At 32.9% G+C, this 21,927-nt stretch overlaps 2 protein-coding genes across 2 annotated transcripts in view; one reads left to right on the forward strand and one right to left on the reverse strand.

Moving 5' to 3' along the window:
• The window catches only part of LOC112509869 (thioredoxin-like protein CDSP32, chloroplastic), a 5,781-nt gene extending 4,419 nt beyond the window's left edge, over positions 1–1,362 (reverse strand). The window contains 2 exon segments of the mRNA XM_025115065.1: positions 630–1,329; positions 1,331–1,362. Of these exon segments, the coding sequence (XP_024970833.1) occupies positions 630–1,329; positions 1,331–1,362 (732 nt within the window).
• A 10,434-nt stretch (positions 1,363–11,796) lies between these two features.
• Positions 11,797–20,354, forward strand: LOC112510062 (hippocampus abundant transcript-like protein 1). Its single transcript, XM_025115338.1, has 14 exons — positions 11,797–11,970; positions 12,668–12,779; positions 15,330–15,442; positions 16,759–16,884; positions 16,963–17,171; positions 17,469–17,544; positions 17,881–17,967; positions 18,057–18,137; positions 18,435–18,467; positions 18,583–18,636; positions 18,713–18,754; positions 18,824–18,902; positions 18,990–19,060; positions 20,102–20,354. Exons 1-14 carry the CDS (start codon positions 11,797–11,799, stop codon positions 20,192–20,194), a joined length of 1,350 nt encoding a protein of 449 aa, XP_024971106.1. The 3' UTR covers positions 20,195–20,354.
• The last annotated feature ends 1,573 nt before the right edge of the window (positions 20,355–21,927 follow it).

Consider the following 21,927-nt stretch of genomic DNA (forward strand, 5'->3'; position numbering starts at 1 on the left):
AAGAGTTTTTAAGAGTTTTAGCCAAATGCATTATAATATAGTATAGATTATCCTGTATTTGATTGTGTTTATCTGCAGTTAGTTACACGAATTCAATTATGGGATGAAATCGGATAGGGATGAAATTGTTTAGGGATGAACGGGTTTAAGAGTTTTAAGAGTTTAAGAGTTTTTAAGAGTTTTAGCCAAATGCATTATAATATAGTATAGATAGTTCATACATAAAAAATAGTTTTTAAAAGTTATTGTCAAATGTTTTATAATATAGGGGGTGTTTGAGATTGTTTATAAAAACAACTTATTGACATATTTCGATATGGTACCGGTAATAAACATTTATGAGTGTTTGGATAAACAACTTATACCGACGACAAACCAATAATAAAAAGTTTTTGAAAAATTTAAATCATTTTAATTTATAATAAATTAATAAATACTTTTATTAAAAAAATATAAGTTGTTTTAAATAAACAATATCAATCTCCCCATAACATAGATTATAATTATAATTATATTTTATTTATAATTAATTTTATCCACCACTAGTGTGCATGTGGTTGACTTTTATTAAACCCTAACTGCATCTTTTACTTAATTATATTAAACCAGTAGATGATCGGAAAACTTACGACGCCGGAGTGGTTGTCGCCGTAGTACAAAACATCACCCATCAACATATCCGGCCCAATCCCTTCTTCGTCGTGGATCTTCTCCATGCCTTTATAGAAGCTAAAATGAGGTACTTTTTCGATCTTCTCTCGCCGGAAAAGCTCACGTGTCTCATCGGATTCATCTCCCAACACCAGCAAGAAGACGACGTCGTTGCATGTCCGGCTAAGGTTCACCATGAATGGATACATATTGCTGCTCTGTTTACTGTGACGGGCGGCGAATTCAACCACCACCAGCTTCTGTTTCGCTTCACGTAACGCCTCCTCGAACTCCGCCACTGTGTGGATGTGCTTTACTTTGTCGTCGTCGTCGTCGGCGGCGTCTTGTTTTTTGGCAGATGCACCACCGTCGTTGCTGTCTTTCTCGACGCTGGAGGTCGCAGCGCCGGCGGTGGCTCTTGTGATGGAGAGTGGTCGGAGGGTCTTGGGTTTGGTGAGGAAGAAAGAGAGGAGTTTATTAGGGTTGTAAGGAGAAGAGAAAGTATGGAGTTTGGTTGTGGAGGAAAGGTTTTGAAGGGGTTTAACGATGAGGTTTGTGAAGGCAGCCATTGATGGCGGTGGCCGGACGGTGGTGGTGGTGGTGGTGGTGGTGGGAGTGGGAGGAGAAGATATGGGGTTGAAAAAGAGGTGGAAGGAGGTGTTAAAATCAAGTGAGGAAAGAAGGGAACCACTCGTTTGGTTTGAAGCTCATCCACCAATATCCACCATTCACTTTGATTTTTATTTTATTTTTTATAAAATTTAATTGACTAAAAAATAATTAAGTGGTCAGAATGATTAAGAGATATAGTGTGAAATAAAATATAATTATTTGTTAATCATTTATAATGAAATTAGGGCGTTGAATGGTTAAGGGAAGCCCAAAATGCAAAACCGTTCAAAAGGTTTTAAAATCATTAATAAACAGACTATTTTTTTTTGTCAAACAAGATTCACATCTTAACGATTCAGATGTTACCTATTAATGAAACTATTAAGAGGTAAATAAACAACTCATTAGACGAAAAGTAGTTAACTGTCAACTGCAATCGATCCCATACAAAACCAGCTTTTAATAGGGATGTACCTAGATTTTTTTTTTCAAACGATGGTACCATTTGACTATGTAAAACAAATATAAGAATATTTGTCACAAAATTAGAATTGGTAATTTGATGAATTAATTGCAGCTAAAGGTCTTATGTTCAAGTCTTTTATTGCATTTTTTTTTCCAGAAATATAATAAATCTCAAAATTAAAAGTTAAAAAGCAAAGAAAATGACACTAACAAGATTCAAATTTGGGTTTGGGATGCAAGAAAAACTTTGCAAACTAACTCTACCAAATATATACGGTAGCACACAACAAATTGATACGGTGATAACTTTTCACGACCCTATGTTTTTGAAATTACGATGGAGAAACGAACCAATAGCATGTGCCACCGCAAAACCCTAGGTTCGTCATTGGTCTTCAAGGACACCAATGTGAGAGAATTTTTTAGCCTACTCTGTGGTTGAGGCTAACAGAAAAATCTTAATCCAACTCAACCCAAACCAACTTAAATTGTACGGGTTGGTCGGGTTGATACTTTCATACATTACAATATTCTTCTAACTTTGAATATGTTATTTATCTACTCATAGTTTATTTTTCATCATCAACCATTTGATACAACTTATTCATACTTCTTAAATCTTATGTATATCACATTCAATTAATTTCTCAATTTACATATACATGTTCACAGTTACTGAACATATATGCGAATGAGTTATATGGAGATGGAGAATAGATTGAAAATATGTGTATATGAAGAGGGTACGTGATAGTATAATTGTCTAATGTATATATTAATAGAAACTCCATAATCATATTAAATCCAATAAATACAAGGATATCAGGTTCATCGGGTTGGGTTGAGTTCAAATAATAGTAAACCAATTTCAACCTAAGACCTATGGTTTGAAAAAATTTACAACTTGATTAGACATTGGGTTGAGTTATTTCATGTTGGGTTTAATTGAGTTGATCGGGTTGATCGGTTTTTTGAGCACCCCTAGGCAAAAGGCTAAATATTACAAAACCTAATGGATTTTTATTGTGATAATTGAAATCAAAACTGTTAGTGCAAATCTGTCACATCTTTATAATTGTTTTGATGATTACAACTTTGAGATTAAAAATGATAAATGGACAAAAAATGTATTCTTATAGTTCTCATCTTAACTCTCATTTTCAGTACATGATCCTTCGCTAACACACACACACACACACATATATATATATATAGGGAAGGGTTCAAACGAGAACCCCTGTGATTTACAAGAACGCGAGAACAACCCAATAACCACATATTGTGATAAAAAATAAAATTAAAAGATTTTTAAAATTAAAATTAAAATTAAAATTGAAAAAGATTCAAAAAAATTTAAAATTAAAAGGGTAATAATGGAAATGATATAATTAAATCTTTTAAACACGATCATTATCTTTTAAACACGATCATTATTATCATTAGCCTTATCATTATCTAGTAAACGGTTATAAATTCAAGGAGACTCATAACTTCAAATCGCAAAAACAACCGACGGAAGCAAACATTGATCGACGGTGATCAACCAAGAACACGCAATCCTAATCGACCAAGAACCCTAATCGAGAAGTCATTGCATGCAACAAGCGTACAAATTCAAGGTATATTTCAAAATTACTCGTTTTGAATAAGTTTTTAATCGATTAGTTGTGATACTCATGTGATATCAATGTCACTCGATTTCATCATGGTTTCAATTGGTTATGTTAGACACTATCACAATGATTTCGAATGGTTTCGATAGGTTAGGATTATACTAGGTGTGATAATCATGTGATATGGGTGTGATAATCATGTGATAGGGGAGTGATAATCACCATTATACATCACTTGGGTTATCGTTTTGGTTGATAAGTTAAAATTTTGGTGTAATCATGTGATAGGGGTGTGATAATCATCATTATACATCACTTGGGTTAACGTTTTGGTTGATAARTTAAAATTTTGGTGTCATCATGTGATTTGAGTGTGATAATCATGTGATAGGGGTGTGATAATCACTGTTATACATCACTTGAGTTATCGTTTTGGTTGATAAGTTAAATATTTGGTGTAATCATGTAATATGAGTGTGATAATCATGTGATATGAGTGTGATACTTATGTATAAGGGTGTGATATGAAGAAAAGATATTAAGCCATCGACTATCTGGAGATTATCATGAACTAGAAGGACAAGAAGCATGAACAAAGGAGAAGAAGAAAACTACCAAGAGTAAAACGTGGAACGTGAAAAGATAATTATGGTTAATTAAAATAAAAATTATAAAAATTACTTAATTACATTATTGTCCTTATTAAATTATTTATATATAATAAAAATTAATTTATTAATTAAAAAAATTTGAGGTTATTGGGTTGTTCTCGCGTTCTCATAAATCACAAGGATTCTCGTTTGAACCTCCACCTATATATATATATATATATATATATATATAATAGGGTTTGATTCCGGTGAGGGATATCCACCATTGGATGCACATTATGATGAGATGCACCAGATCAATCCCCGTATCAAGTGTGATTCATGGGTGAGTTTGAGATTAAAGGTGATCAGGGTCCAGATTCTTTTTATACGTCTCACCTAAACTCTACTTCTCATACGATCTTTTGTCAATATGTATGTACATACATATATATATATATATATAAGTTATGAAAGGATATGTTGTCATCTCGAGAAACCGTGTCAACTTCAACTTAATGATCAAATATGAGAAGACACAACTGAACAAGAATATTCAAATGGCATCTGGAAATACGATTGTTTCATGCTAGATATTTCAACTCCGATCGGTTTTACCTATCATTTCTATAACACTTATTTTCATAAAATTTGAGCGTTATTTTTTTTATAAAATGATTTTCACAAAATCATATTTATATCATTATAAAATGATAAATTTTATAAATATATATTTTACAAAATTATTTTTGTAATCCTAACTAGATTAAGGGGCCGTTTACCAAACACTTATCCGGTAAGTGCTTGTCGGTAAAATTTAACACTATTATTTACTTACAGGGTAAGATTTTAGTCAATCAAAACGACATTGTATATAACAATTCACCCTGTAAGCGCTTACCGTGGTAAGAGTCGTCGTCTTCACTTACCGGGTAAGACTCCTGGTCTTTGTCTCGCTCTTACCGGGTAAGATTCTTAGTCCTCATTATATTTATCCAGTGAGGTAATGTGACTTAGTAAACGCTTACCCAGATAAGTGTTTGATAAATGGCTCCTAAGAATAAACCACGTAACTTGATTGAGTTTTAGTTGTTGTTTTAAAGCATTTACAAAATGACAAAAACTTCTAATACTTTTAGTATACAACTATTTCTACACTTTGTTTTATTATTTACAAACCCAAGAATTTATTAATTTATTTTATAATTTTTTTTTGCATAAACTCTTTGTTGATTTCCATTACAGTGTAAGGGTGTTAGTTTATCTTTTAATAGTTTTATTAAGAAGCAGACTCTGAATCATTAAGAGGTGAATTTTGTTTGACAGAAAAAAAAATATGTCTCTTAATGATTTTAAAACCCTCTGAATGAATTTGTATCATGAGTCTCCTTTAACCATTCAGCACCATAATTCTGTTGTAAACAAATACTGAACAATTATATTTCATTTTACACTATATCATGAGAGTCACTTAATCATTCTAACCACTTAATCATTCCGCATCAAACCATTCAACAATTGTCAAACAACCTCTTACTCTAAACACATATGAACATATAAAAATTTAGTTCGACAATACTGTTTAATTAGAGATAGAAAATGCCTAAACTTTGGAATTGGACAGAACATGGAACGGAGACTAGAGATGCCAAATCGGCCTGGCCCGGCCCGGGACCGCCGGAGGACCGGTTATGGGACCGAAACCGGCACCGGTTGAGGTTTTTGGTAGTGTCGTGGGACCGGGACCGGTTATGGGACCGACTATGAACCAGCCCTGCCCGGCCCGGCCCGAAAATTCAAGTAATTTTATAAATAAATGTATTTTTAAATAATTTTATAATGTATTTTTATAAGAAAACGTAATTTTTATTATATTAAAACGCATTTTTAAAGTGTATTTGAGTGACCCAATTGTAAATTTTATAATGTATTAAAAATATATATCATTAAAAAAATAAAAATAAGAATCTTATTTTTTAATGCAAGGACTGGTTAGGACTGATTGGGACCGGGACCGGGACCGGCGGCCCATAACCGGTTATGAAGTACCTTGACCGGTCCTATCATTTTCGACCGGGACCGGTTACGCCGGGACCGATTATGGCCGGTTATGAAAAAGTTAGGACCGATTGGGACCGAGACCGGTTTTTGGCCATCTCTAACGGAGACCGACCTAGAAAGATCGGGCTTTCAAAGACCGATTATGGGCCTAGTCTAAGCCTTCTAACCAATTTAATTACTTATACAGGTCCTTGTATATTTTGAAACATACAATATTTATATATGTTAAACGAAACTCACACACACTTCACAACTTTGGTGACAGTAGAACCCCTTGACCTCTAACCAAAGGTTGATTAAGAACGAAACTGAACCTAGAAAGAATTGGCCCATCGGTTCTAAGTCCTCATTGTTAGACCAATAAGCTCGCTCAACTACCAAAAGGCCTTTGGTCTAACAGTATCGTAGTCTCTGGTCTCCTACGAGGTCAGAGGTTCAAACCTTACCAAATGTGAGAAGGGTGTGTAAGTTTATTTGTTGCATTTGCCGTATACAAATATTATATAATTCAAAAAAAAAAATGCTCAACTATTATTTATAGAAGATATTGATATATCAATGATAATAATAATAATAATCTACAAAATAGAATGATAGGATTTTGATAGTTGGAATATGGCATATTTTTTTAAGTATATAATATTTATATACGGAAAATGTAACAAATAAACTTACAGATCATGTTCACTTTTGGTGAAGTTTGAACCGCTTAACTTTTAGGAATATGGCATATTCTACTTAAATATTTGGCAAGTTAATTAATTTATGGTTTTTAAATAAAATTTTAGTCAAATAAAATATCATATTTATGTGTTAATATATAGATACACGCACACATACATACAAACAAAAGGGTCATAGATTTCCACCACAATAGAAATTCACGAAAGCAATATTCATCAAGCAAATAAAAGTTGTGGTTTTTAAATAACAATATATCTAGATTTTTGTCCAAGTCGTCGTTACATCATTAAGTCTCTTCTCATGCATTATCACATGTGATAAAGGTGTTATTGATTTGATACTATAATTCATCAAGACTAACATATGTGACACTAAATCATAGACGTAAACAACCTTTGGTGTGATCTAAGTCGCAGGACACGTCGTTTGCACATCACCAGGTCCCTCATGTATATTATCACATGTGATAAGAGTATTCTCGAGTTCTCGTAAAATGAAGGTGTTCTCGTTTGAACCTCCACACACACATACATACTTGGAAATAATTGATTTTATATTTGAAAGCATAAAAATATAAAATAATTGTCGTTCTGGTGTGTTCAAGGGCGGACCTATGAAGGCCTCAATAGGGTCTCATGTACGTATTCGTTTACACCGATTTTCGCAAGTAGGATTTTTCCGGAGTATGAATGGTGCACGGCGTTGAATTTTGATGGTATTCCAGGATATTATAATATACATGAAATATCAAACAAAAAATCGTTTATCTTCCAATTGGTTGGACCGTAGGTGCGGTGTATTACTTCACCGACGAGGTCTCTTGGTTCAAATTTATACCCATAACATCTATGTCAGTTTTTTGTCTTAGGCCCTGGCTCATCCTCCGTGGACGAACCTTGCGGAGGGGGTAAAAAAGCCAAAATAAGTGATTTTAGCCCTTCACTTCGTATTGTTTGTTAGGGTTTCGTGAATTCCTATACGAAGGTTTTATAGATGTGTCTCCGCGTATTCCTTGATCATTTCCTCTTCTAAATCAACAAAAAATCGAAAGAATATCTCGAAAATCAACCAAAAACGTAAAAAAAGGGGCAAAACGATGGAATTTGTCTAAAAACATATCGAGCGATATTGCAAACTTCCGATCCACCTTAAAAGTGCATCTGCTCAACAAAAATCTCGAGATGAGCACTGAATGCATCTCAATAAAAATCTCAAGCCAGAGCACGCATTGGACGAGAATATCGCTTCCACTATATTTATCTACTATATTAGCAAGATGTAAAATCAATAAAGAGAACCACAAGGGTGGTGCCTGATTGGTTTGAGCTTGACTCCAAAAGTCAAAAGTATCATGAGGTCCCAGGTTTAAATCCAATGAGAATTAAAAATCCCCTTGTGGCCATGGAGGTTCAAATGCGGTGACTCTGGGCTATCTGCAAAGCAGGTGGTAGCCCTGGGATTAGTCGGCTCGAATAACGGGTTGGATATCCAGATTAATAAAAAAAAATCAATAAAGAGCGAAAACAGTTTTGATCACATCAATTATTCACGTTAAGATTTGATTTCTTTTAAAACCTAAAAAACCCGTTATTGATTAGTTATCATATCACTCATACCAAAAGCAACCACATGTGTATCTAAACATTGGCAACATGCTAGCATGTTAACGATGATTTAGGAAAATGGGAATTTAGGCTCGAGGTTACTCGATCTGTGCTGCAAAACAGATGAATTTTAACAGTTTTCAATCTTAAAATGTAACGACCAGTATATAATATGTTACGTAGCTTGTAGGTTTTTTAGAAACCAACATAAGAACACATCTATATATGTTTTGCGAAAATCGATTTATGGTATTTGTCACATTCAATCGACTTCAAAAACCTAATTCTGAATCATTTGAGCTCGTGACAGACAACTAGCCGAGTTCGATGATTTGCCTTTTTTCTAATCCAAGAAATTGTGAGCATCATGCTTTATCTTTTATTGCATGGAACATATATCTGATTTGAAAAAAAAGAAAGATAAAATGTGAAACTTGGAATTTTTTTTATTAACCTGGATATCCAACTCGCTATACGAGACGACTAATTCCAGGATGACCAAGTGAAACATTAAGTATTGTTTAATATAGATATTTAATTATTTGAAAACTCTAAAATTTGTGAGATATGCTAAAACTTTTATCTTAAGGTTTTGTTTCACATGATTTTTTTTCTCATTTAAAGACAATACTTTATGTATTGGTTATTAACATATATCTGTTTCAATGATGTGTTTGTTTTATATGTATTTGGTTCACAATATGAAACATTTAACGTGTGTTTTTTGTTTCACAAACATGTCAGAAATGTTTATATTGTGAACTGAGTACATGTGAAATAGCTACATTAAATTCTAGTTATAGAAGAAAAAAAAATCATATAAAATAACATATGATGCACTTGTTGTCAAAGATCTCACGATTTAGAAAGTTATTAAAATAAGATCCACACACACATACATACACACACGCGTGTATATATATATATATATATATATATACATATATATATGGTTGGACTCACGTAAAACAAACTTGTTTTTTGTGAGACACGATTTTTACACATGAAACTTCACAACAAAATGTTGTAAAGATAAAAAAAGTCGAATATTCACAACAAAAACACTGTAAAGTTTCAAGTGTAAAAACCGTGTCCTAAATGTCTCACGAAAACAGTCTTGTATCATATAATCCCAAATCTATCTATATATATATATGTGTGAGAGAGAGAGAGAGAGAGAGAGAGAGAGAGGGAGAGAGAGATTTATGTGAATTAAAAATAAATATATTTATAGATATTGCCCCCAGGCCCCAGGTATCATGTTGAAGCCCAAAAGACAATCCAGAGCTGGCCCACAACAAATTTGTTGACACGACGACGTTCAGATAATTGTAAGTTAAACTTAAACTTGTACGCATTGAACCGTAAGTTAGCAACCCACGCGTCCTCTAATTATTAAGGTCCCTATGAAATTCTCATAATACCCTTGATGTAAATAAATCAACTTACTCATAAGATAAAGTTATTGATTTTTATGTAAAGGGCAAAATTGGAAAAATATTCACATATTTTTTTCTATGTAATCTTCAAAGAAAAATAAAACGTTACATACTATCCGGAATAACTTCAGTGCAACGATTAATTATCTGGTTAATTAATTGGTTTGTAGTCATTGCAGATGAATCATGACTATAAGGGTTTTGACAGCGTCTGGATTTAAACATGTGAAAGATGAGTTTTCTACTGCGTATCTTGAACTTTAACCAATGCACCATAACACAAACGGTTTGATAGAATTTGATTTTAGTCTGCACTGAGTTTCGATGTTATTTACTAGAAAGTATCTGATGCGCTTCATGTCAGAGAGTCTTATTTGGTTTGAAAATACTCGTAACAACGAGTTCAGATATTATAATAAACTTAAATCAACCAAATATCAAGATATCATAACTAAGGGGCCGTTTATCAAATGCTTACCGGGTAAGTGTTTATTGTTTCGGATGAGCATGACAATGATCTGGAATCTACAGGGTAAGAGATATAGCAAAAGACCAATAATCTTACTCAATAAGTGAAAGCGAAGACTCTTTTCCAGTAAGCACTTACTGGGTAAAGATGCTTACCAACGATTCATTTTGATGGCCGAGTATCTTACCCGACAAGGTAAGTGAGGTAATCGCTCTTGTGGATAAACACTTACCCGGTAAGCGTTTGGTAAACGACCCCTAAATGTCCCAACAAATCATTGTATAGGACCAAACAATAAAACATTCTATATGAAGGTATTGTAATAGTTTTATATGACGTTCTTGAACGTCTTAACAAATTTATTAGAACACTTCTAATACAAAACGACGTAGTACACTATTGAGAAGTGTCTTATGAACACGTCTTTTTATAGGGCACTTCTTCCGATAGTGTCCTATAAAGTAACTAATACAACGTTTTTTTTTATTAAAATGTTTTAAAACACTTGTTACGATGGCCGAAAGAGGTCCTATAAATTTCTTACAAACACCTTTAGATTGAACGTTTTATTTTTTTAGTTCTATAAAGTAGTCTATTATAACATGTAAGATCCCACATTGGTTGGGGAGACCACTAATGTTGCCTTATAAGGTGTGTTTGGTGTCTAGACAGGACAAGATAACAATTGTTCAACTTTTGGTAAGATAAAATTGGACATAACAGAACAAGTAAAATGACCAATTTACCCTAATGAGTTGTTTATTTTAATTAATTTATTAAATTATAATAGAATAATTATTTTTTATAACAAAATATATCATTAAAGAGTTTTCATCAAAACAATTAAAATAACACCAAATAAAAAGTTTCCAATTTTTATCTTTATCTCTTTTCTACATTATATTTTATTATTAATATATACTAAATTAAATGAATTGATAAAAATATAGAAATCGTATAAAAATAATATTTTAAGGACAATAAAATGAAAATTTAAGGAACATAAAATACAATAAATAAAATTTAAAGAATAAATAAAATATAAAAAAAGAGAATCAAGTTTTATTTTAAGATTATATCAGTAAAATATAAGTCTGTTACATCTTGTTCCACCATGTTCTATGGGGTAGGGGTGGAACAGGTCTGTTCCACTTTGTTCATGTCTGTTCCACATGAAAGTCATGGCAAACATGGGACAATAATTTATGTCCTGTCCTGTTTTGTCCAGTGTACCAAACGCACTCATAAAGAACTGAATACTTTATCTATCAGACGCGTTTTAAAACCATAAATCCAAGTGTGTGGATAAAGCACACAATATCTGATATGATTGATCTGGAATGTTATGTAACGCTTGAACATTTTTATCGTCTTATAAACCCCGTTTGCTTCGTAAAATGAGTTTCGAAAACACAGCGTAAAGATTTCAAATGCATGCAATAATTAAAACAAAAAAATAAAGCAATATTTTGACATCTCCCTTTTCTCCTATAAATCCAAAGTATTTATTAGAATCCCAGACTTGCACACAGCATTCATTCTTTGCTTTGCCATTTAAACCACCTGCACACCTCCCTCCTCCACCCACCACCACCACCACCACCATCAATGGCGGAGAAAACCACGTCGTGGGGGCTGAACCACCTTTTCTTGACGGTTTTCTTGTTCAATTTTGCCAATTTCATGGTGGTTCCGGCGATAACCGACGTCAGCATGGCGGCAATTTGTCCTGGCGAAGACGAATGCTCCTTTGCCATTTACCTCACCGGTGTTCAACAAGCGGTAAGATTTATGCAAAACGTTTCTTTCACACGAGTCACGACGCTGCAAATTTCATCGAATATGGTTACAAGCGTTTTCCCAACAAAAAATGGGTAAACGCTAACGTGGTAATAATACGGTTTGGGTCGTTAATCACTGATCGAATACGAGTCATTCCCTTCACTTACCGGACCAACGTTCAGTCAATGTCATGGAATGGTAAGAAGGGTTTGATAAACGACAATATCTCTTACCACGTAAAAGCTTTTTATAAGAAGTTCGATAAAACCTCGTTGTTGTTTAAAAAAAAAGCTTTTTACCAAAAGCAGATAGTAAACAACCCCTTAAAAGGTAGTATCTGGATCGTTAAGAGGTGAATCTTGTTTGGCAAAAAAAATCTGACTCTTAATGGTTCTAAAACCTTCTGAATGATTTTCTATCTTGGGTCTCCCTTAATATTAAGCGCCCTAATTTTATTGTAAACAATTATCAAATAATTATATTTCATTTTATACTATATCATAAGAGTCTCTTAATTATTCTGCACTAAACCATTCAGCAACTGTCAAGCAATCCTAATCTGGGTATAGCACGGGACACATTTCCAAAAAAAATATTGTGAATCGTGGGTACACTTCAATCATTCTATTAAAATTTTGTCGTGTGTAATTGATGCATCATTGATTATATAATTGTACACTTTTTATAAATGTATCAGATTATCGGAATGGGGAGTCTGATACTGATGCCGCTGATCGGAAATCTTTCCGACCATTATGGAAGGAAACTCCTTCTCACTTTTCCGATGATGCTTACCATTTTTCCGGCAGGTAAATGTATCGTTTATATTTGAATTTAAGTGATTAAGGGGTCGTTTATCAAACACTTACCCGATAAGCGCTTACTAGTAAAATTCAACACTATCACTTACTTACCAGGTAAGATTTTAGTCAACAAAAACAATATTGTATGCAATTATTTACCCGGTAAGCACTAACCGTAGTAAGAGTCCTCACCTTTATTTACCGGGTAAGACTCTTGATCCTTGTCTCGTTCTTACCAAGTAAGATTTTTGGTCCTTGATCACATTTAATCTCAAACTCATCCATGAATAACGTTGGATTGATTCGGTACACCTCAACCTAATCTGTATTCAAGAGTGAATATTCATTCTTACATTTCTCACCTTAACTCTTCTTATCACCTAATATTGTGATATATACAATTTGAAACTAATTATGATTTGATATTGTAATTAATAAAATTTAAATATTTGTTTAGGAGTCAAAATAAATAATAATCTCAATAATAATGATTATTGAATATTATTTATTTAATAATTAATAATTTATATTTTTTACTCATGGGTTGTGATTAATGCTTTCAAGGACATGGAGGTGTAAATGTAGTGAAGTCCACCTTAACAAGTAACCTTAAAGTGTGATGCCTATTCTCACTATTTTAAATCTATTAAAACTTTTTTTAAATAAAAAGAAAAGCAAATTATATAAAAAAGTAATCTGTTTTAATTTAATTCCTATTTTAGGTAACATATTTTCATTTTAATACATAAGATGTAAGGTTATAAACATTTAATTATCTAGGTAACCGGCTGAAACATTAACCGGTTATCATACTAATGTGGCGAGTGATGTGATATTTAACTCAATATTTTTTTGCTGAAACATTAACCAGATACCACATCACTCGCCACATCAGCATGGTAACCGGTTAATGATTCAACCGGTTACCTGTATACTTAAATATTTAAAACTTTACATCTTAGGTACCAAAATGAAAGTTCTGAAAGTACGTTACTCAAAATAGGAATCAAGTTAAAGTAAGTTATTTTTTCATGCAATTTTGAAAATTACAACATTAATTAAATTATTAAAATATTCATATATATAATAAAATGTTTTTTCTTCTAAATATAAAGTTTTTTGTTGGTGATATATATATAGGATATATTTCAAATACAACCATGTCCATTTGTACAAAAAATACAACCCAATTAATTAAGATATTTATAAAAATGACGAGAGTTTATTTATTATGATTTGAATATTTATGAAAGATAAATATGGTTTATTAATTATGATCAATACTTTATATTAGCAAACAATCAAAACTTCTATAAAATCACATATTCATCAAATTAAATGGACGGTTGAGATTGGGTTGTATTGGTTGTACAAATGTAAATGGTTGTATGATAACCAAACTCTCTCTCTCTCTCTCTCATTCTCTCTCTCTCTATATATATATATATATATATATATATATATGGGTCCATTGAAGGAAGAACTGATTAGTTTGTGATAATTGTAAGATCCAATCTCAATCACAAATCAATCGATAAATTAGAAAACTAATATTTTTAGTAATTTGACTTAAAGTCATAATTATAGGGCATTTTATGTATTTTAATTTTTTTTATCTCTCCTCTCTCCTATCTCTGGCCTCCGATGAACACCACATGGTATACTCAAAATACACCAAGATACACAATCTGATATCCAAAACACACCACGTAAACTTTGAGACTGTTGTGATATCAATTGTGATACCGTTGTGATACCACCTGTGGTACCGTTGTGATACCAACAAGATGACCGGAGTGGTGGTGGGTGCCGGAGAAGACCACCGGATTTGGTCCCTGTGTGTGTGTATATATATATATATATATATTTACATATATTAAAATAATTAAAGTAAATTGAACTAATTAAAGTAATTGAATAATCAATTCAATTTACTAATTTACCTTTTGTTTTATTTTAGTAAATAACATTAATTATCTAAAATGATTGACTCATATTGGACCTCATAATTACCACAAACTATCTAATTCTCATTTGATTAAGCCCTTTATACATATTATATATATATATATATATATTTTATGTTCTCTAAATTCGAAGAATTTCACGTCTCATCTCCTACTTTTTCTATTTTCTTGAAATTTTAAAGAACCCGTCGTACTTTTTTTTACTGTCTCTAAAATCTCTATTTTCTTCGTTTTCATTATGTAGAATCATGTTCCAGAACTTATTATTCGATACCCATATTCATGTTTTTCAAAATAAAAACGAAACAAAGTTTTTTTTTTTCCGTTTTGATTATAAACGTTTTTGATTTGTGAATCAGTGAATATAACAAATAAACTCACACACATTTCTCACATTTGGTGATGTTTGAACCCTTGACCTTCTAGAAAGCTAAAAACTCACATACCGCTAGGTCAAAGACTCTTTGATAATTTTTCAAACTTTGGTGGCCAAATTAGAAATGAATGCAAAATATAGTGGTTAAAATAGCAAAGGTACAAGTAAGGAAGCATGATGTACTTATTATTAATTGGGGTTGTTGGAAAACAGTGATATTGGCATATAGCAGAGAAAGGAACTTCTTCTATGCATATTATGTCCTCAAGACTCTCACTTCCATGGCTTGTGAAGGGACTGTCCTCTGCCTTGCACTTGCTTATGTGGTAAGTAACTTCAAGCTTATATTACCCTTTGCTTCTCAATTTGGTTTACTCGAGACCAACTTATTTTTGTAAGATCTTTGAAACCATTTTTTACATTTGAAACTTTACAGCAAAAAACTGTGAAAGTAAAGAAAAGCCGAACCTTCACAGCGAAAGCGCTACGAAGATTATCTTCATAGCGTTTTGCTGTAAAGTTTCAGATGTAAAAAAATGGAATGATTTTTTTTTATTATATTACACCAATAAGAAACCTTGAAATGAAATGCTTTTAGGTGAGAAATAATATTTATTAAATATATGAAATATTTTAATAATATAATAAAGAGATTTTTTTTAAAAAAAAACCCAACAAACTTTTTCATTTTGAATGATTTAATCTCTGAACTATCTTTTTTGAATGAATAAACTATTAAACTTTATCGTTTTGAATGATTAAGTTAATGAATTATTTTTTTAAATGCAAAAACCATTGTATTTTCTCTTTTTGAATAAAAAAATATTAATTTTTTTTTATTTTGATTGATTAAGTACTTTTTAATACATAAACTATCCCGCTTTTTAAAATTGATTATCTACTTACTTTTAATCCAAAAAAATTACATTAACTAACTAGTAAAAGTTCGATTGCTTTTTAAAATTGCTTTTAATTAACCATCTAAATCGAACGTAGAATAAAAAATCTGTCAACGACCCTATATAAGATAAGGGGGTTGTGTTCACGTGAGACAAACTGTTTTTTGTGAGACGTGTGAGACATGGTTTTTACACTTAAAACTTCACAACAAAATGTTGTGAAGGTAAAGGAAAACCGAATTTTTACAGCAAAAATACTGTAAAGATTACCTTCATAGTATTTTATTGTAAAGTTTCAAGTGTAAAAATCGTGTGTTTTACGTCATCCCATGTCTAAGATGCAGATACTAAAAAAATTAAAATACAATACATCACACAAAATAATAATAAAAATAAATTTTTTTACATTTTGGGGGATGTTTGGGATTGCTTATTTGAAATAATTTATGTTTTTCTACAAAAGTACTTATTAACTTATTATAAGTTAGAATGAGTTAACTTATTCAAAAACTTATAATTAACAGTTTGACACCGATATAAGCTTTTTATTCAAACATTTAAAAATGTTTATTTGTTACCGATGTTACACTGAAATAAGTCAATAAATTATTTTTATAAACAATCCAAACATCAAATTGATAAAATTTTGAAAAGAGTTTCATAAAATACAATCTAAAATCATTGGGAGATTTGACTTGGAGATGGTGTTTGACTATTTAACGGTCTGATTGGAAAATCGTCAGGCGGATAACGTAGCGGAGCAACGGCGGGCGTCGGCGTTCGGAATCCTCTCCGGTATCTCATCATGTTCCTTCGTTTTCGGCAACCTCCTTACTCGCTTCCTCCCATCCGCCGCCTCCGTCTTCCAAGTAATTACACACATCTCTTTACTCGTAGTTGGATTACATCGAAGAATGTGTGTGAATTCCGTTGTTCCATAATTTTAGGTATCTGCGGCTGTGGCAATGGTTTCTGTAGTTTACATGAGAATTTTCCTACCGGAATCTAACATGGAAGCGGCGGTGATTGCTGTTTCTTCAAAAGAAGAAGCAACAGATGAATGTCTTCTCGAGAAGGGGAGTATCAACAATCGGATTCGGCGACCTTTACGTACAACTCCTTCTTTGCACGATTCAATTTCCATGTTGAAGAGCAGGTATATCATTTTCAGATAATTTGTTTGTCAGGAGTCATGATGTATAATAAAGATCGATAAAATGAAATTAATTATAACATCTAATGCGTGTCGATCCTTAGTTTTGTGAGCAGTTTTTTCATCCTACGAATCTAAGACATTCATTCGGTATGAAACGAGATACATAAATGCGTGTTCGCCCTAATGGCTGTTGATGATTGCATGTATATCAATATAACGAAACTGTTTGATATGTGCAAGGTCTCACATATAACTAGGAGAATTAAAGGTTTTTGTGTGTTTGAATGTTAATTTCAGCTGGACATTTTCACAAGCAGCTATTGTGGCATTCTTCAGCATGCTTGGTGAACTTGGCCTATTTTCTGCATTATTGGTACTTCATAAACTCTTTCACTCAAATAACAACTCTGAATTTAGTACTGCTATCGATGTCCATGTCTCCATGAGACCATGGTAGCAATTTGCGAGTAAGATTACTCCTTTGTTACATGAAAGCCAGAAATTCAAGTATTGGAAACAGCCTCTACTGTTTTGCTAAGGAGCCTCGGTGCCCTGAGGCCTCTCACCTATAACAACAATTAGATGGTGTTTATCTTTTCAATTTACAAAGATAGAGATCTTCTCTATGAGAGGATCAGATTATTATTTCGACTTACATTGGAGTGAAATCATTACTTACTCAATGGTTGCATTTGTTTTCATTTTGTAGTACTATTTGAAGGCTGAATTCCATTTTGACAAAGACCAGTTTGCTGATTTGCTGATTATCAATGGGATTGCTGGAATCATATCTCAAGTATGCTTTCCGCACCTGTATTATGATTATAGTATCAATTCTTATCGAGATTCTAATTTCTATGTATACATTATATGGAAAAACTACAGATGATTCTCATGCCCATGTTGGCTAGGGTAATCAATGAAGAAAAACTCCTTGTGATCGGGCTCGCTTTCAACTGTATGCATGTAAGTAAACGATCACATATTTAATTCCATAAGCCTTCCAAAAGCAGATGTTGATCCTTCAAAGATGAAGTTCTTTAGGGCAAAATGAGTAAAATCTCCATAACCTCAACTTACTTACAAAAAATAAGTTCCAATATTAGACCTCATACATCTTATTTCAACATTATGCACTGGATAAAGTAACAATCCTGTGATTTGGATCAAATCCTTGCGTGATTTGGATTTTAAACCTAAATGGTCATCATGGAGCGGGTGGATAAGAAGCTTTCCTAACATGACCACTGGATTTGAATGCAGATTTTTCTTTATGCTGTAGCTTGGACCTCCTGGGTACGTATTTCTGCTCAACTATTAAGCAATCATATCTTAACTACACTTGACAGTATGCATGGAAAACCCTCTTCGATATGTCTCAATTTTTGGTAACCAGTTTGTGTGGAAACAGGTTGTCTATCTTGCAGCGACTTTGCAGATTCTGGCTGTTTTTGCAGGACCAAGTGTGAGTTCATGTCTACTTTATTCTTTTTTGTACTTCCATTTTTCTTTTAGATTAAAGATCATCTGCTTTGTTTCAGTTAAGGAGCATAGTATCCAAACAAGTTGGCCCTACTGAGCAGGTAATTCATCACATTTATAAATGAAATGTACGATCATTTCTTGATGGTTTCTTTTATCCATCTTCTCAGGGCAAGGCACAAGGATGCATTACAGGCCTATGCTCATTTGCCGGTATTATTTCCCCATTGGTTTTCAGTCCTCTAACAGGTCAGAAAAAAAACTTCAAGCTATACTATTTCATGATTAAATTTGATTGTAGCTAATAAGGTTTTCTGTTTTCTTTTTCCCCCACAGCTCTATTCTTGTCTGATCATGCTCCATTCCAGTTTCCTGGTTTTAGTCTTATGTGTGCTGGCTTTACGGTGGTATGGTCTTTCTCACCATTCGATCTTTTCTGTTTCTGTTCCCTGCATATCAGATCGGTATTTACTGATTACATTTAGCTAAAAGAAGGAATCTTGATTTCTTGTTCAGTTGCCACAAAATCTTCTATTCTTTTGACAAGAAAATGCAGAGCAATCGATTTAAATTCGTAAACCATGTATAATTTGACAAAATGTTTATTCTTTACCATACAAGAACTAATACAAAAACCTGGTTTTGCTTAGATTCACAAAACTTACTTAAAAGTAACAAGTCTTAACTGTCTAACAAGTCTCTAAATGACTAAATGGGTTGTCTTTTAATTCAATAATAGATGGGTTGTCTTTAGATTAGGGAACTTCTCAAAGTTAGAGTGTAATAGTAATTTATAGTTTTGTACTATTCAGACCGTATCCATAGAACCAACATGATCCTTTAAGATTGGCCTGTTTGTTAGCAGCTTAATGAGACTCGCAGCTTATTTAGTCAGCTATACATGACTGTTTGGTACTGACTTAATGATATATAGAGTGACTTTTAGGGGGAGCTTTATGCAGAAAACAAAGTTTTTTCCAAACCTGTCATTTCCAATTAAGAAACATACTCCTTCCATCTATAAAAAAGCACTCCCAAACAAAAACCTTCCTAATTTATACAGACAAATTAATCCACATAGAGAGTTTTATCCGTACAAGGACTTAATGGAAAACCAACCAAACATTGGGTTGTTTACCTTGTTTTTTCATTAAGCCCTGTATTGGTAAAGTTGCTTGGACTTGGGATAGGAGACCAATGGGTTTGTGGGAGGCAAAGAAAGAGGATTGGATTATTTCTAGGGCAGTTTTGGTATTAATTTGTTTGAGGTGGCTTAACGGGGACAACTGAGAGGTCCTAGATTATTCTATATAGTCATTTTGGCTTAATGTCTTAACAATTAAGCCGTAAAGGAACACTCCTTTATGGCTTAAGCTACAAATAAACACTAAACAGCCTCTTAGCATGTTCCATTGTAAGGATTAAAGTTCGAATTTGTTGATTTGCAGATGATAGCATTCATCCAGAGCATCATGATCAGGGCACCCCCATCTCCTTCTTCCCTTCCTGTTTCAGATCGAAAAACCGACGATTGTGCATAACCAGAACAGTATGAGCATAAGCTTAAAGTGTTCGTTTTTTCCGTCTTTTTTCCCGCATTGCTGGTGTATTTACCATTCAAGTCTCCCCTTGATTTTGTACATATTTAAGGCCTGCCCAAATTCGACTGTTGCACATGTATATTGTAGAAATGTGCACTTGTATATTATAGCGAAGGTAGATATATGAAACAAAAGATTTATTTGTGATGACGTGCACACTAAAAACAAAAACCGAAACTGAATAATTAAACCGAAAAAGTGATCAACGAATTGCGTGTTTTTGGTTACCCAAACTGAAAAAGATATGTTTTTTCTACTTCGGTTTTTGTTCGTTGTTAAGGCAGGCAGACGTGTCGACTTTTTTTCTATCCATGGTTTTCAATTTTCCGAATTAAAGTTTGATTGGTAAGTCGGCATGAAGCTGTAAAAACATGGGTTTTTGGTTGACAAGGTAACCAACCTAAAAAACCGACTCGTGAGTCGATCAATCTATCTTTTGAGTTCGAGAAAATGACCGAACCAATATATTTACTTATTCTGATTGAATGAAGTTTATTGATTATCCCGATTAACAGATTTTTGAGGGCCTTTACAACCGTACTGGAAAAACACTATTTTGCTGGCTTGAAAAATTCAATTGACAGGTAAAAAAGAATGAACAAATGCCGTAGACATATATGTGGTGTTTTCGTTCAAATGATGTTGTTGGAGTTTACTTTTAGACACAAATGCCGTAGACATATATGTGTTGTTCTCGTTCAAATGATGTTGTTGGAGTTTACTTTTAGGCGGTTCTCTTCACTCATATACCATATTATAAATATAGAGTAAGGTTCTAAGAAAATACCAAAAAATGAAAAACTGATAAACGCCTTGATAACCATTTATATGTATCATATGTAAATTACATACAAGTAATAGAAGATGTTTTCTAGTTTTAATACATATACCCATATTATATAGGGGTGTTTGAAATTGCTTATAAAAACAACTTATTGACTTATTATGGTCCGATACCAGTAATAAACACTTTTAAGTGTTTGAATAAATAACTTATACCGATGTCAAACCGATAATAAATAGTTTTTTAAGAAGTAAATCATTCTACCTTTAAATTAATAAGTATTATCTTAAAAAACAATAGGTTGTTTCACAAATCCCAAACACCCCTATATACATGTGCATAACAATAGGAATGGCTTTGTTAATTGGTCCAATTTTTCATATATATATATATATATAAACTGGTGTCAGTTTAGTTGCCTGCCAATGTTGTATTTACTTCGTGCATGCTCAGCTATGGTGGCCGGTTCCGGTGTCCATTTGCCATGTCTTGTATTCGAATCTTAACATCTCTGAGATCTCCATTAAAGTTCTTTGATAAGATGGTGATAGAGAAAGAAGACAGCTAGGGTTGGAACGATTGAGGGAAAATTTAACGTTTGGCCAACTGGTATTAACCCTAATTTTGATCAATGCTCGTAGATCCGAGACAGAAGGTACGTCTTTCGAAGATAAACGAACTCCTGCATTCGTTGAACCCTAACCACGCGATTTCCTAGATCCTTTCTAATCAACCCTACTTTCTTCCTGTAATCGACTTGAAAGCTATCAACAGTTCCATCTTCATCTCGTTTGCCTGTGATTACTGTTGAGTACAATTATGGAAACCCTAGCTTCATCTGCAGCAATCGTATCCTCTTCTCCAAGAGTGAGCAATTGTTTTTGGAAAT

Source organism: Cynara cardunculus (genome assembly GCF_001531365.2).
Source record: "Cynara cardunculus var. scolymus isolate 2C chromosome LG 3, CcrdV1, whole genome shotgun sequence".
Classification (NCBI taxonomy): Eukaryota; Viridiplantae; Streptophyta; class Magnoliopsida; order Asterales; family Asteraceae; genus Cynara; species Cynara cardunculus.